At 37.5% G+C, this 18056-nt stretch overlaps 1 protein-coding gene across 1 annotated transcript in view; it reads left to right on the top strand.

Annotated features, from left to right (window-relative positions):
- Positions 1 to 18056, top strand: part of LOC105817242 (histone-arginine methyltransferase CARM1-like) — a 252075-nt gene that overhangs the window by 205220 nt on the left and 28799 nt on the right. Inside the window, exons 7-8 of the mRNA XM_012652874.1 lie at positions 4913 to 5090; positions 10409 to 10499. Coding sequence (XP_012508328.1) covers positions 4913 to 5090; positions 10409 to 10499 — 269 coding nt within the window. The remainder of the gene's footprint in view (positions 1 to 4912; positions 5091 to 10408; positions 10500 to 18056) is intronic.

Here is an 18056-nt window from a genome sequence, read left to right as displayed (position 1 = left end):
ATCTTCAGCAGAATATATATCCATATTACTATTATTATATGAAATTTTCCTATGAGACTTATGTATTTTTTTTCTATCAGCAAATTTAGTTTTTTATTTGATGGAAAGTTTCTTTTACTATATCTTTGAGTGGTTTTTCCATTCTATTTTTCTATACTTCTGAGATATTAACTATATGCTGCTTTGTTTTAATCTGTATTCTATGTCTATTAGATTCTTTCTGATTCCAGAAATCAGTTTGCCTTTTTAAAATCAGCATTTATATGATTATCTGAAACTTTTCTGTAAATATTAATAGCACAATTTTAAAATTTCTATTATGAAATAGTCATACATACAAAAAAGGAGTATACATATAAGGTATTAAAGAATAATAACTAAATGAACACCCATATCCCTACAATCCAACCTAAGGACAAGAAGAGTATAAATATACATTAAAATCCCTATATGCCTCTACCAGATTCCATGCTCCTCCCTTCACTCCCAAAGTTTACTAAATTTTAGTTTTGTGTTTACCATCAGAGTTTTCCAAAATAATTGAGTATCCCAAATGATACAGTTTATTTTTGAATACATTTGGCAATTTTTATAAAAGGACTCATACTACATATTCTTTAGCAACCTGTTTTTTTCCCCTTTAAAATTCTGCTTGTGAAATTTATGGTAACACATATGCCTTTAGTTTTTTCTCACTGTTGAATAGTATTCACAGTATGGATATACTACCATTTACATATTCATTTCCCTGTCAATAGTTACTTCTAGTTTATTTTAAAATTTTTGTTACTATCAATATTATTATATATATTTTAGTACATGTTATCTAGTGCACCTGTTCAAATATTTCTCTAGAATGTATATTTCTAAGGGGCAATATCTCTAAATTGTAAGTGCATCTTCACTTTTACTGAATAATGCCAAATGGTTTTCTAATATAGTTACAAATAATTTAAGTGTAATAAGTTCTCTACCTGAATAATGGTTATGTATATTATTCTATAATTATGTTTCTTTGCATCTTGATTTGTTTCCTTGAGTTTGAAATCTTACTTTTAATCTCAGTTCCATTGCTTTATCATGTATTCTTTAAATCCTTATTTTATTTAATCTATATTATCTTTTATTTATATATTCCTATACACTTTCTTATTTGATTTGATCCTTGAAATAACATTGAAATATAGGTACTATTATTATTCCCATCTTATAGACAAAAAAAAAATGGACTTCTAAGAAATTATGTGTCTTATCCACAGTCTCACAGCTAACAAATGAAGGATCCAAAATTAACACCCAGGTCTTTCACCTCCAAAATTCTTGCTCTTTCCATTGATTTAAGACAGACTGTAATTAAGTGCTCTGTTGTATAGTACAACCCCTAAGACTAATTAAACTTCCAAATTGAAGAGAAATAAATAAACAATACATTGATAACACATGTAACTTAATGAAGACACTCCAAAATGAGATAAGAACAGCAACATACCAGGTGAAATTACTGCCCTGATCCATCTTGGAACTTACTCTGGTCCCTGAAAGGGTACATTGTCCTGCCACTACCTCCTAGAGCGTGTGTGTGTGTGTGTGTGTGTGTGTGTGTGTGTGCATGCATGTGTTTAAGCAGCTGATACAAGTGACAGTACTATTGACATAGACTTTGGAAATCCAATTTAATAACAAGAAAGCAGGATTAAAACACAAATATGATGGGGGGTTGCTTGTACCTCGATGGAATCTGGGGAGAAGAGCCTTTATTTGGAATTTCCCTCGATCTTGAACTGTTAGAGAAGGACCAGGTCATACAAGGAAAACCTGGGCAGCAATGAATGTGTAGGTGGTGGGAGCCTTCCTCTGTGTTAGGGGCCCTTTCCAGCACTTGGAGGGACATAGTGAAGTCCATTTATTCCTGGAAAGGATATGTCTACTGAATTGCAGTTTTGGAAGAATGGCACATGAAGTGATAGGCTAGCAAAAAGTTGTCTATACTAAGACTGTTATAAACCAAAGATGAAGGGAGGCAGCAAGATTGACTCAAACAATAGAGTCTTACATCTGAAATTAGCTGCTCTTGTGTATTAGTCAGCATTATGGCTGGTTGAGTTTATGTCCTATTTTCAAATATCTCTGTCCAGGAATTGTAATCAAACCTAGGATTATCAAAGAACTATTTTCATTGTTTCCTAAAGATTGATCTGTGGGAGATAATTATATATCCAATGAAAAAAACTGCAAAGTATTCAAATAAGTTTGTATGTCTTTGATTTAACCAAGCCACCTGTTTTCTTTTCTTCAAAATTCCTCAAAGCCATTAATATGCTAATGGACTCTATGAATTTGCAAAAGAGATCTGTATAATAAAGAAATTCCATACTATTTGAATCATGAAGCCCTTATATTCAAGGACTCTTGTAACATACTTTGAGAAAATTTGCTTACTTTTAATCATAAAATGTTAGGACTACAAGGAGCCTTAAAACAACTCCAGTTTTAAATCCTAATTTTGCAAGGAGGGAAACAAAAATTTGGAGAGTTTAAGTGACTTCCCCCAGGTCACATAGCTCTTTGGTGATAAAAGTAGAACTAGAATCCATATCTTCAGATTCCTGATCTAGCGCTCTTCAAAACTGATCAAAGACAGATGAAATCATCAGATGCAATGACCTACTGGCAGGCCTATTTACTGACTTCCAGGCATGTGGTATGACCACTTTGACCAATAATTTCACTTCTTACAGCTCATAAAATCCTCTCTTTGAAACATGGTATCTCTGATCTCTCTGTAGGTTCAAGAGTCTAGAATATTCTTTATCAATTCTGTATATAAGGCCTGCCTCACACTCGCCTAAATCTCCCATCATATTGATCCCTCCAGCAAAACTTATAGAGAAAATCTTCCCTTCCAACATCCTGTTCCATATTGATGAGTCTTGTGGAAAGAGACAGGTTTATATACAGAGGTTATCTGGACAACCCCAGACCTCATAAACAGAATTTAGAAAGGGCTTGAAATTTAGAAAGTGAACCACCTTTCTGGTAGGCAGTGGGGCAGTGTGTATCAGAAACACTTAACAGTTCCATACCCTTTAACTTCGAAGGAAACAGTGGGAAGTATGTCCCCAGATTTAATTGCATTAATATACTATTGTAGGCCAGGTACAGTGGCTCTTACTATGTTTTATTTTGTTTTATGCTCGAACCTATAAAGTAGTCCCTGCTATTATTATTTTCATTATATAAAATTTAAATTCCAGATTTGAAAATAATAGGAGCTGGATAGCTGATGTAGGCAGAAAGGAAAAGATGGAAATGAGACATATCTGAAAGGTAGAAATAAGAAAATATGACTAATTATCTGTGGGATCTAAGTATTCTGCCAAGACATTGAAGATTGTAGTATTAGTGACTAAAACAGAATCAGGAAAAACAATATTTTACAAAGATTTTAAAGGCAAAATTAGAAGGATGATTAGTTGTCAAGAAGCTAGGTTTGGCTGTTTACTTGTTGATACTGAGGAGATAACAAAGCATGTTAGTGGAAATGCCCAGGTGACTGTTGAAATTCAGGTGAGAGAGCAAACCTAAAGGTAGAGTTTGGACAGGCATTCACAATGGAGCCAGTTAGAGCTGTGCAAATGGATTGACTGTCCTGGGAAGAGAATGTGGAAAGAAAAGCAAGACACCAAAATCTTGAACCTTTAGGCCTTGTCTCCATAAAAGGCCAATGGATAGACTCCTATTAGTGGAACAATGACAGAATGGAATTCGAAGATCCTTGTGCATGGATAAATGTTGACAATGGATGACATGTTAAAATAGTTTTCTTTATTATTCTTCCTTAGATCAAAGATTACTTGCCTTTAAAAAATAAAGTTAACTAAAAAAGAGATTTAGTAAGCTTATAGGGCATGCATCGGTAAGCAGCACCCTAGAAGATAGGATTAAATGGAAAAGATACCCTAGCCATTTGAAGAAGTGATCAGAATCTGGATGGTGCAACTGAATCATGACAAATGCATAGTCTATTGCTTTTAGGATGAGGAAAGGAATCAAGTTACAAAAATACAAATGGAAGGACTCTGACCAGATATGAATGCCATGAACAAAGATCTAAAAGTCTCAGGGAGGAACAATTTCAAAAGGAATATGCTATATATATATTTATGCTGGTGCAAATGTTTATTAGGAAATTTTTTTTCAGACAATACAGAGACATAAATGTAATAATTCAATCACCTTGTCATATTGGCATTAAGAAGAAATACACTAGAAATAGAATAAATGTATTTGTCTTCAGAGTCCCTCTTTCTAGAGTTCAAAGTTATTAAATAGAATATACAGGACATCAAGGAAAATGAATACATGACTATAAAAATGTACTACTAAAGAAAGGTTAGTAAACATGGTATTATTGATTTTTGAAATCGAAAGACCAGGAATAACTTAATAAGGATCAAGATCATTAATTTGTGGGAGATTATTGTACAGAGTTGTTTGGCATCGGTGTTGCAGATAGAACAATGGGAAATAAGCTGAAGTTATTAATAAAATAAACAAGCCCCCTAAATGTAATTGTGCATGTATATACACACACCACATACACTCACATAAATACACATGTATGTATGTGTTTGTGTAAAGAGTCTGGAAAAGTATACATCAAAATATTAATAGTTATTATTCCTATGTAGTAAGATTATAAGTGTTTTGTTTATCTGTGTATTACTCTAAATTACCTATGTTAAACATGCACTTTTTGTGCAGTAAGAAAAATGTTATTTTTCTTTAGAATTGTTTCTAGAAACAAATGTTATTTCTTTCTCCTTCCTATCACATTCTCAATCCTATAAAACTGATTTTTCATAAGATTCTGAGTAACACCAGTACTGGTACACCATTTTATCTTTTTCAGGTGCTAGTGAAAAAGAACCACCTTTCAGACAAGATCATTGTTTTGCCAGGAAAAATTGAAGAAATCTCACTTCCTGAGGCTGTAGATGTGATCATTTCTGAACCAATGGGATACATGCTGTTCAATGAAAGGATGCTGGAGAGTTACCTTCATTCCAAAAAATGGCTAAAATCAAATGGTAAGTTGGCCATTTCCTGGTTTAAAAAACAGGCTAACTTCTCTGTAAAAGTTTGCCACCTTCTTTCCCTAACGTTTGATTCTATACAGAGAAGAGAGAGCATTTCTATTATATGCAATTATTTGATTTTCTTATCTTATTCTTCCATAACAAATTAGCTAGTTTCCAACCATAAGAACACCATGTGTGCTGCATATTATTCAATATGGTAGAGAAGGCCAGGTCAAGTTATACGTTTTTGTCCTAGTTCTATCACTTTCTTCCTTAACAAACTTGGCTAACATTTGACCTCTGGCTTTGCTTTCTTCATCCCTCCGATGACATATTATTATACATAATCTCTAAAGCCGATTCAAATGTTGGCTTTCTAGAATGTGAGAAACTCTCTGGGGTCTGCTTGTTCTTTCTGACATATTCTTTCCTACTGTATTTCTCTCCTTCCCTGTGATCACTATACATAGTCGAGATAATATCAAATCTAATATGCTTTTTGTACTTACCAAGTAACTGCATCTGCTAAGCAATTTGAATAAATTATTCTGAGAAATCCTTACAAAGCCTGAATGATGAAGGCTTTCAGTTTATGTGGGGGGTGAGTACTGAGGTTCTCAGTAATTTTGCAACCTTCCCTGGGGGACATTTGGCAATGTCTGGAGACATTTTTGTTGTCACAGTAGCAGTGCGGGGTGGGGTACTGGTATCTAGTGGATAGAAGGCAAGGATGCTACAAAACATCCTTCAGTGCGCAGGACAGTCCCCTATATCAAAGAATTGTCTAGTCCTAAATGTCAATAGTGCAAGATTGAGACCTGGGTTAGTGAGAGACATTATTATGATCCCCATTTTACAAAGAGAAAACTGAGACTCAATGATGGAAAGTAACTTGGCAAGAGCATACATCTACTGAGTGACAGCAGAGATTTGAACCTATTCTCTGTGACACTGAAGCTTACACTCAGAACTCCTGCACACACACCAACTTTCCATTCTTCACTGCAGAGAGGAGACACATTCCAACAGCACATTGTTAATTAACACATTGAAGGTAGCTGGCCAATTTTTAAAGTTGCATCTCTCATGCGAATTTCAGCTCCTTACCCCAATTTTATTTACCTTAAATTGCCAACCTTGTGGCTCCGTAGCTGATATCCAATGAAGAGTGCACTTCATACACACCAACATGCATATACGTGAAGTTTAAAGTTTGTCTATAACTTCTTACATGCTTCAACATTCAGAAATAGGCACTAAAAAATTCATGTAAAAATAAGTAAGTAAGCTCAGGGAAAGTATACCTAATGTCAAGAACTTCATTAGCAATCTTGCTATAAAACAGCTCAGGATGATCTTGGAAACCTTGTGTGCATGTGATAAAATTAAACTGTGGGGGATGAAAGTGAAGGAACAAAGTGGCTTGGATAACCTCCTCAATATCCGCAAGAAGAATTGTTACGGGTTTTTCCCCCTGATTTTGTTCAGATGGTTGGATGCTTTTGTATGATGATGAACATGCATCTATTGAGCTTCTCCTAATCTGTATATTTAGACTTAATATCTGGGTATCTTTTCCCCCCAGATATTTGAAATGGGTATGACATTTTATACCAGGCTATGTATCTTTAATTTGGCAAGTAGAAATGAATACTGATTTTATCAGCTTTCTAGCCTATGTTCCTGAGGGAAGGGTGATTGATTTTTTTCCTAATTATTTTTATTTTCTATCAAAATAAGACATAATTTAAAACATCAAATAATAATAAAAAGGCTTATAGTGAAAAATAGCAGCCTTCTGCCACACCTCTTCCTATTGTCAGGCAACCACTTTCAACTCTATTTGTTGTTTCTTCTATTATTTACCTACATATTTCTATATAAAATTATTATATTGCTATTCTTATCACTCTCTGCTTGAGAATCTAGTTGTCCTACATAGAAGCTCCTTCCCTTCTTGATGTACCCTCCCCACCCCCTTCCTCCCAATTAATTTATGCAGGTCCTCAATCCCTTATCCAAACCCTTGGGGCCAGATGCATTTCAAAACTCAGAATCTGGAGGACTTTAGAAAGTTAATACGATCATACACCATGTATTACTTAAGGCCCCCAGTGGGATATGAAGCATCACTCCATAATGAAACACATTATATTTCTGCAACAAAACATATGAATATTGTTACCAAGTAGAATAAATGAAGAATACAAATAGACTCATGTCAGTTCAGGTCAGGTTTTGCCATCAAATGATGCTGCTACAAACTTACAAAAATCTTTCACTTTTCAGAGATTTTTGGATTTCAGAACATAGGATAAGGGAATGTGGACCCAGATCATTATTTGGTTAAATAGTAATCAATGTTTATATTATTATGATGTAATGTGATGTGATTATTGTTCAGTGCTGAGTCAGATGGTATAGTAGATGGTATATGATTATGTATATTTTATCACGTAATCGTTGTTTTTCCTGGAGTTAATTGCCTTGGTTTTTTTTTTTTTTTCATTAGGTTTCATAGACTCATGGCTAAATGTTTCCATGCTCCAGCAGATCTGACAGATGCCTATCAATATTTATTCCTCTGTGCCTCCCTTCTATTCTGTGGTCCTCTGGCCTCCTCTAGCAAACATGAGCTGGCTGCGCTCCAGCCCTATTTTATGGCTGCCATAATCTGACTTCCATCATCATTTTTTTTGTTTTCCTCCTTCTTGATTTATAGCATCATTTCAGCAAACAATATTCTCTAATAGCTTCTGGAGAAAGGGTGCTTGAGTAGTTACTTTTTATTGAGTTCTTGTATTATTACTTGACTGGTTAAGAATTTAACTTAAAACAATTTTACTCAATATTTTTTAAGTTTTTTTTTTTTTTTTTTTTTTTTGGTGGCAGTAGGGTTTTTGGTTTCCAGTCATGCTATTGAGAAGTCCAATGCCATTTCAACTCCTGATCCTTTAGAGTAACATAGCTTTTTCCTCCAGATACTTTGAGTATCTTCTCTCCAGTGTTCTTAGTGTGAATCTTTTTAAAATTTTTGTGCTGGAAATTTGGTGAACATGTTTTCTTTGGCTCTTGAAATTTTTCTTGCATTTTACCTTTGATGATTTCCTCTTCTCCATTTCATCTCATATCCTTGGAATTCCTATTAGGTTGAGTCTCACAACATCATCCTCTGAAGCTTCTTAAGTTTACACAAGCAGTGATCTATATTACTTTTCTAAGGTTGTTTAATATCCTTCGATTAGAATAGGAGACAGGACTCAGACAGGATGGGGGGGGTGTGTTGCAGATTGAGTGCAGGTGTTAAAGTAAACAACCCTCAGGCAGTAGCTAAATAGAGGAGCTGATAACCACAGGCAAGAACCAGCTTCAGGCCAGCCGCAGTGGCTCACGCCTGTCCTAGCACTCTGGGAGGCCGAGGTGGGTGGATCATTTGAGCTCAGGAGTTCAAGACCAGCCTGAGCAAGAGTGAGACCCCCCCCATCTCTACTAAAAATAAGAAATTAACTGGACAACTAAAAATATATATATATTAAAAAAATTAGCCAAGCAGGGTGGCACATGCCTGTTGTCCCAGATACTTGGGAGGCTGAGGCAGGAGGATCGCTTGAGCCCAGGAGTTTGAGGTTGCTGTGAGCTAGGCTGACGCCATAGCACTCTAGCCCAGGCAACAGAGTGAGACTCTGTCTCAAAAAAAAAAAAAAAAAAAACCAGCTTGTCAGCTATCTCTATCACCTTACATGAACTTTAGCTAATTATAATATCATTTACATTGTGGTTTTAAAATTTCTCTGCCCTTGAAATTATCATGACAGTTCTGAGACAACCATATAAAGTATGAAAATGGGAGGGAACCCAATTCTAGGAATTACTACCCAAATTCTTAGTAAAAGCCAACCCCTGAGCGTTGAATATTCCTCCGCTCAATTAGTAAGACTACAAAAGATCTAAAACCACTTCCCCTGGGGCAGCTGCTCTTTTTGAGCCTGCCTGCTCTCTTTTGATAGAATGTACTTTTGCTTTCAATAAAAAAAAAAAACTGCTTGCTTGGCTTACATGGTGCATCTTGAAATTCTTTTCTCCCAATGATTACCAAGAACCTGGAAAAACCTCCACTTGGAAGTTTTCTTTCTTGAAATTGAAAAATCACCAAGCAATCATTATTGTTTTGATACCAACATCTGAGATTTAGATGAGACATATGAATGATGTTACAATCATGCTTTGCTTCTGACCGCCTTTGAAAATATTCTAAATAAAATGATCTGTTTTAGCAGACATGGGACCACATAGTTTAAGTATGAGATACTGACTATCAGATGAGATTCAACTCCCTGGATTTTGCTTTTCCACTTATTAGCTCTTTGATCTTGGTCAAGTAACTTAAATTTCTCTGTTCCTTAGTTTTGTTGTTTATAAAACATTTATAATAATAGAACCCACTTTATGTTTTTATGAGAATTAAATAAATTAATGCATGCAAATCCCATTAAAAAGTACATGGCAGGGATAACATAATTGAGAAATTTTAGCTATTAGCATTGTTATTCTAATGACAGCATCTCTGGTTTCTTGGATTACCCTCATTTCTGAAAGAGAGTTACTAGTTCATCTTTTTTATACGTAATGTAATAAATGGTTATAAAAAGATTCTCCCTAAAATTATGAGAATAATAAGGATGATCATCAAGTCTATCTGCTCAAAAAGGCCCAGCTTTCAGGTATGCCAGTCTAGGTGCTCATTTGCTCACTAAATAATCTGCCTTTCCTGTGATGACTGTAGGTGCCAGGAACAAGGCACAGGTGTGTACTTCCCAGCATGAAGCGTGGTAGACATCCATATAAGCATGAAGCCCAATAGCACTTAAGATAGGTAGTCGATCTGATGATACATGGACAAAGCCTGAGAATGAAAACAATGTGATGGGACTATGGGATTTTGATTATTTTCAAAGCTACGTTGTTTTTATAATAAATAAGAAAACGAATGAATGAACGAACCCAGAATTCCAACCACAGAACACACAAAAAGGAAAAAAGCCAGCAGCCGAGAAGACAACCATGCCTGGTTAAATGGCTCATCTAAGATTCTACAAACTTTTATCACTGCATAGCTTTGTAACTTGGTTTGGTATTCTTTTCTATAGACCGTCCAATCTTCTGCCTAATTATTCTTCCTTGTTTTGAGACAAAATTATATTTGATCCTGTTGCATAATAACTGAAATGAAAAACAACGGAATTGGTCTCAGGTGGCAGGTGAGTCTAGCCTTCAGTCAGAAAGCAATAGAAGTGAACTTCCTGCATCTGTTGTCTTTCGCTTGGTAGGAATGATGTTCCCGACATTCAGCGACCTTCATCTGGCTCCCTTTTCTGATGAACAGCTCTACGTGGAACACTTCTCCAGAGCCAACTTTTGGTAATGTTCTCTCACCTTTTCCTTCCTTTTTTTCAGAGTAAATGCGAGTTTCTAAAACTATTAATATTTTGGGCCAAATAATGTGGCGAGCCATCCTGTACACTGCAGGATGTTTGGCAGCATCCCTAGTGTCTGCATACTAGATGCCAGGAACACCTTCCCCCCCAAGTTGTGACAACCATGTCTCCAGACCTTGCCAAATGTCTCCCTGGGGGGGAATTTCACCCCCAGTTGAGAACTGCTACTCACAAATCAGAGACAGACAATCAGGGAGCTGCTTATGTAATGCCAAACGTCCAAAAGGTGACCCTGCTGCTAAAGTGACAACATCCTCCAGACTGCTGTTCCTCCCTATCTACTTTTTACCGTCCGCTCCTTTGACTCAGGGCTATGGCTTTGGTTAGAACCTGCCTTTGACAGAGGACATATCAATCAATGCAGCTCAATGTGTAATAAATGAGTCGATCAAATACTTTTGGAGTTTTACTTGGCTGTTGGCTTTTGGGCTTATTTCACCCTTCTGAGACTCAGTTTCTTCATTTGTAAAATGGGAACTAATACAAAACTTCTGCCAGATCTAAACCACCATTTCTTCTGTGATTCTTCTCTGAGAACTGGCTTTTATAAGGAGAAGGAGGGAAAGAGAATGATGATGTTAGTCCCCTGGGAGGAAGAAAGAGAACAGATATCATCCGTGTCAGAATGTTACATGTGCAGGAGGGAGCACAGGAGCGCGCTCCAGGAGGTTGAGGATGATGCTCAAACTTAAGGCTTGAGTTTTGGCTGAGGTATACACAACCTTCCAACACAGAGATGTGTGAAGTTGATTTCTGTGTTTTTCTGTTTGTAATCCTAGTGAAGGGGCAGCAAATAGCATGTGCTTTGGTTTCCTGGGTTACAAAGTTCTTTAAGGAGTGAGTCAAGGGCTAAGATTTTTCCTTCCCCTAATTTGTTCTTAAAAATCAGGCTCTTCTACCACAGCTTCATAGTGTCCTGTAGTTTTGCTTAGTCTGTAATTCTGAGATTCCAAGCCACAGGCTTATCAATGGGAGCAAACGGCTTCTTGGTGTATACGTGTGTCGGTGGGGCAAGTTGTGGGGAGAGTGCTTACGTTAATAATGATCATTGCTCTGTGAAGTTATGCTGACCCTGAATGTCTGTATTTTAAATGTGACTTCCTGAACCAATGGAGAGGCTGAAGAACTAGAAATTTCAGGCAGCAAAGTAGACCACACCAACAAACTGGAGGTTTGTTTTCCACGCAGTCTTTGTATGACCTCCCAACCATGCCATCTGCTGCCTTCTTACTACCTTGAGGATATTAATGATCACAGTAGTTTGGTTAGGATCCCCATCACTGTACCAACATGCTGCTACTTATTCCATCTACAAAGGAAAAACAAAAACAAAAACCCAACCTTCTCCAAAACCACTCTTGTCGAGGTCACCAGTGCCCATGACCTCCACATTGCAAATTCCAGTGATCAAGTCTCACTCCTCAACTTATTTAACTCACCAGCAGCATGTGAAACACTCTTTTGCCCCATAGTATTTTGATTGTTTTCCTGCTTTGCTGGTCACTTTCTCAACCAGCCCTCCCCTCGTTGTTACTCATTTCTGTGAGCTCCTGATGTTGGAGTACCCGAGGACGCAGTCTTTGAACCTCTTCTCCATGCACGGTTACTCCCTTGGTGGGCTCTCCTATTCTCATAGCTTCCAAGACCATCTATAGGCTAATGATTCCCCCCAAGTGTATCTCTCCAGCCCAGACACGTCCTCCAAGATCCATATTTTCATAGCCAGCTACCTCCTGGACATCTCCCTTTGCAGAGACTGACCATGTCCAAAATTCAACTCCTGAGCTCCCTGCTCCCACCCAAAACCTGCTCTACTCACAGTCTTTCTGTCTCAGTTGATGACAACGTTATCCTCCCAATCATTCAGGCCAAAAACCTTGAATCCCTCTCCTTCTATATCTGCAAACTTGAGAAATTCTATTCTATTGGTTCTACTTTCAAAATATATCCAGAATTTTACCAATTCTTACTGTTCCCTCTTTATCCCAACACCACCATCTCTCATCTGAATTATAGCAATAGCTTCCTAACCTCTCTGTTCTCAACAGAGCCAAAGCCTTACAGTGGCTTCTACCTAGTCTGACCCCTCGGTACCCTCTAACCTCATTTCTTACCACCATGTTCCTTTGGCTCCAGCCACACAGGCCTTCTAGCTGATCCTCAAACACATCTGACATGCTCCTACCTTAGGGCTTTCACATTTGCAGACCCTCTTACTTTGAATGTTTTCTCCTCACTATTCACATAGTTAATTCCTTCAACTCCTTAAAGTCTTTGTCAAAAGCCACCTTCTCAATGAGACCAACCTTGACTATCCTATTTTAAATTGCACCCACGCCACTCCCAACCCCTCTTTTTCTATTCTGTGTTTGTCCTTAGTGCTTATCACCTCCTAAAAGATATATAATTCCTTTCTTTATTGTTGTCGATTGTTTGGATCCCTCTTGATAGAATGTGAGCTCGTGCAGTTAAGAATTCTGTCGGTTTTTCACTGATGTATCCCAGGCATTCAGCCTGCCGTGTGGTAGGCTTGCAGTAAATATTTTTGAATGAATAAAAACCCCAGTAAGCACAAGCATGTACAGAAATAATTACTTTTAAGATTCTAGTTGACATATTTTAAATTTTTCTATTCTTTTTATTTATAAAACTAGAATCATACATATAGTTTGATTTTTTGACAATATTTTGTTGACATGTGTTCATATCTTTAAAATATTCCTTTGCTGAAGAATATTTCTCTTGTGGGTATCTCCTAATTTATTGACTCAAGCTCCAATGTTGAATATTAAATTATTTTAATCCTATTGATTCCATAAGAAACAACACTAAGATGTTTCAATATTCTATAAGAATATAGAATCTTATAGAATTCTATATTTTATAAGAATTTATAAATTTAGAATTTTACAAATTCTAAATTTTATAAGAAACAACACTGAAGTGAACATCCTTTCATAGAAATTTTGGTGTGCATTCTGATTATTTCCATGTGATAAATTGCTAAAAGCAGAATTACTGGACCAAAAGGTGTGAAAAAGGAACTTATAAAAAAATTATTCTTATATATTGCCAACTTGCCCTCTAGAAAAGTTTTTACCAATTAACACTTCCACCAGTGGTATATGGGAATGTCTGCTGAGTCTTGCCCATACGGGATCTGCTTTTTAAAATGCCAATTTGATTTGCAAAAAAAAAAAAAATGTCCAGTTTATTTTTAGCTATATTTCTTTGATGGCTGGTGCATTTGAATGGTTTTATCTTTAGTCAACAAACACAAAAATATTTTTAAAAATATATAGTTACCAAAATTCACAGCCGTCACTTGCCTTCTAATTCCTTTTCCTTTTTTCTGTATTAGATTACTGGCGTTGGGCCTTTTGTTGCTTTGATCCAGGGAACAGGTAGTGAAAGCTTGCATCATTTCTGTTAGGAGAGGCAAAGAACTGAAAATGCAGGCAGTGGGGTGGGGTGTAAAAAATGAGTTTCAGTGAGTTTTAAAGCAATGAGCTGAGGGATTAAGGAACAACTAACAGGCTAAATAAGGTCATGAGATATAATATATTATCTGTCCTCCCCTGACTTTCCTACCAACAACACTTTACACTGTTGACTTTCTCTTTACTTCTGAAGCCGAAACCTGGTTTTGCTCCTACCTTACTGACCCCACCCCTCAATCTCTTTTGCTGATTCTTCCTCATGACCCAAAGCTTTAAACACTGGAGTGATTCCAGGTTTTGTTCTCAGATGTCTTTGCCTTTCTGTCAACACTCATGTCCTTATTTGGTCTCATTCAGTCTCTCGGCTGTGAATACTGTTTTCATGCCCACACCTTGCACAGTTAGTGCTCCAGCCGAGACCTCGCCCCAGATCCACAGACTTCGATATCCATCTGGTTGTTCACAACTCCACTTGATGTCTGTTGGGCATCGCAACTTCAACATGTCCCAATGCACTCTGCCGCGCCACACCATCTGCCCCCACCCACCTTTGCAAAACAAAACAAACAAAAAACTAAACGAACAAAACAGCAACAATAAAAAAAGCCTGTGTATGCTACAGTCTCACAATGGCCTTCTAACTTATTTCTTCTTTTTAAACAACCAAAATGCTCTTGATGGAACATAATTCAAATCATATTCTTCTGCTGCTTAAAACTCTAGTGGTTTCCCACCTTCTGCATAGTAAAAGCTGAAGTCCTCACAATGGATGGGAGGACCCTACATGACCTGGTTGCTGCCCTGCTACCCCTCTGACTTTGTCTCCTACTACCTGCTCTTTTACTCCGTCTCTGCACTCTGGCTGCACTGGCCAGCCTTCCCCTCCAACGTACCAGGTATGCTCCCACCTTCCTGGCATTGCCACATTCCCATGTCACTTTCCCAGAAAAACCTTCTATTAATTAAAACTGTAATCCCTTCCCTCCTGGAAGCCCACACACACTTCTTGCTTCATTCTTCTCTATAGCACTGTTGCCATCTGCCATAGGATGTGGTTTTACTTATTTTATTTACTGTGTATCTCCCCCAGGAGACTGCAAGTTCCATAAGTGTGGCTACTTTGTTTACTGCTGAATCCCATCATCTAACCTAGTTAATACTTGCTGAATTCATTTTTGTTGACTAGCAGATAAATGCATTGATTTGTAAAAATTCTCTCTATATTAAGGATATTAAGACTTAATTGCATTTTCTTCAGAATTTCCAGCTTGCCTTGTAATTTTCTTTGTGATGGCTTTCACCACAAAAGAAAGTTTTTTTAATGTAGCTAGATCTACCAGTATTTTCTTTTAATGTTTCTTTCTTTCTACCCTGAATCTTGCATTAACTTCCTTCTACTTTTTATGTTTTCACTTTTTCCACTTAACATTTCTTAAAATTTGCATTTAGCTCTAAAATTCATCTTAATGTACAGTGTACAATAAACATATAACTTTTATCCTTTCCAAATAACCAAGTATAAGGCACTCTTAGTAGACAAGATTACCACATTTTGATGCTGGTAGCAGTCACCTACGAAATTAATAATTTTCTTTTTTGATAATGATTCCTTGGCCCTCATTAATTAAGATTCTAGAAAATATCTTCTGAGAGTAAGGCTCAATCATGAAGAATCATCATTCCCAGTTGTAAAACTTCCTTTTGTGATGGGCACCACCAGCATTATTGAAAATAATTGGCTCAGGGATTTTTATACCAAAACCTGTAAGTACAATTTTCAATGGATTCTCATAGAAAGAAAAATGTATACATAGCATCAATTAATAACAGCCACCAAATATTCTTAAGAAGTTTGAGATCGAACTAGATTGCCTTATTTTTATTTATTATAGTTATGGAACGTAAAGGCATAAGCAAAATAGACGATAGTTAAAAGCTGGATGAATCAGACTCTAGAGCCAGACTGAACTACGTTTAATTCTTGGTTCTGTTGGTTACCGGCTGGAAAGCCTTAGTCATGTTAATTTAACCTCTGAGACATAATTTCCTTATTCATAAATTGAAGATAATACTCTTACCTACCTGGGGATGGGGTAGTTTCATCCTCAGGGATGGGTCCTTACTTATGCTTTTGGACCATAAGAGTCCCTTCTTCACAGATCTGGTTACCAATGTAAGGGTTCTGCCACATGCTGAATATACCTACCCCACTTACATACTCAGGGACTGGGGAAATAACCACAGGGTTGGTATGAAACCAGTAGATACACTGTGAGATGGATTTGGTCCAAAACTCCATTTACTACCTATCCTCCATATCCCTCACTAATCAGAGGCATTCTAGATCTCCTGGTATCAGTATCGGCTCAGAATTCTTGTCTAACATTCCTCAAAAAAATCTAGATATTCTTCCTCCAACACAGTTGCTTTGTCGTAGAAACCCAGGTCCCTCTGGAGAAGGAGTGGGGATTATTTGTCATATGTGCAGTGGTGGCACTGCTAAGTCCTTCCTCAAGGGGACTGGGTCTCCACTTCAATCATGAACTGGAGGTCTCTGGATCTATAAACCACTTGGATCTGGGTAAGGGACCTAATCTTTTCATCGTGACAGCTGAATCATCCTTCTGCTCATCAGCTGGCAATTTTTTTGTTATACACATTGAGCACTAGATGACTGTCCTGTTTCACCTCTCTAGTAATGCTAGGATCTATTAACAACCACCACAGATCCCTGTGCGTCAGAGTTCCCTGATTACCACTCCAGCCTTGCTGCCTGACACAGGAATGTTGTCATTCTTGCCTATGTCAGTTCATTACTGCTTTCCTGCTTCCGACATTCTGAAATTCCATCCAAATTATGCTCACTGGGAGCACAATTTAATGGCACCATCACCCACCACTGCCTTTGATCTACCAAGGACAGCTATTCTGAGCTTCTCCAAGATGCCACTGTTCTCTCGTCGGTTCCTTCCCTATTAGCTTTGTGAAAGGAGAGTTTCCTGAGCTCTATCTGAGAAGACAGTCATGTTGAATGTTCTTAGGGCTTCCATAGTAAATCTGCCTAGCATTTTCACCTCCCTGAGACTTCTGACCCCTTCCTCAATGCCATGCTGCAGAACTTCTAGAATCTTCACCTCATTGACTGCTGGCCATCATGACAACCAAACTTCAAAGCAACATCCAGCAGAGTATTAGGCCTGGCACCTGGTGTCTTGCCCCAGGTGGTGACACTGAATCCTATGAATGCCCCATGTCAATGAATTGTACCCTCTCTTGGCTTACATTCTACCCTCCCTAGTCCAATGCCCTTAAAATCCACTCATACAATTTTTTCCTGGTTCTTAGTGGAAAATATTATCTAGCTCCTGCAATTTCTTAGGTATGTAAATTATCTCCTTCTGGAATAGGAATTGTATTTACTGCTCAGGCTGTGCTTGGGTTATCAACCTGACAGCAGTAAGGGACTATTAGCCTAAAGGCAATGAGTGATTGTGAGGCAGATCTTGAGGAGAATAAAATTATCTTTCAAGGCACAGGCTTCAGGAGAATTTGTTGCGTAGTCTCCAGGCAAGGGAAGACTGTTCTCCTCTGGCAAAAGGAAGGAGAATTCTGCTTCTGCAGGCTTGAAGGGTTCAGGGGCATTAGAAAGGTGTTTTCAGGGTTCTCTGCTTTGTCCTCCCAACTATCCTATCCCCAGGTCTCGTGGCCCTACTCTTTCCCTGTCAGGGGCCCATCTCTGATACGTAAGACCTGTGAGGGTTGTGTGTGCAGTCTCCTTTGCAGCTCTTCTACTATTACTGTTTTATTATCTAGTTTCAGTTTCAAGGATGTGGCTTCTGCTTGTCAAATTCTGTACCTGATTTCAGCAGAGAAGGCCTTGTAATACCAAGGAGATAGTAATTTCTTTAAATTCTGTTTAGAAAGGCCCTCTGGATTTCACAGTGTGTCTTAAGTTGGGAGTAGACTCTTCTGTTATTATCATTTTCTTTTTGCAAAGCTTCCAATGGTGTTAACAGAGGCTTGCCTACTCCTCAATCCAT

This window comes from Propithecus coquereli, unplaced genomic scaffold, assembly GCF_000956105.1.
Source record: "Propithecus coquereli isolate 6110/MARCELLA unplaced genomic scaffold, Pcoq_1.0 Scaffold403, whole genome shotgun sequence".
Classification (NCBI taxonomy): Eukaryota; Metazoa; Chordata; class Mammalia; order Primates; family Indriidae; genus Propithecus; species Propithecus coquereli.
This window is presented reverse-complemented; position numbering and strand designations above follow the sequence as displayed.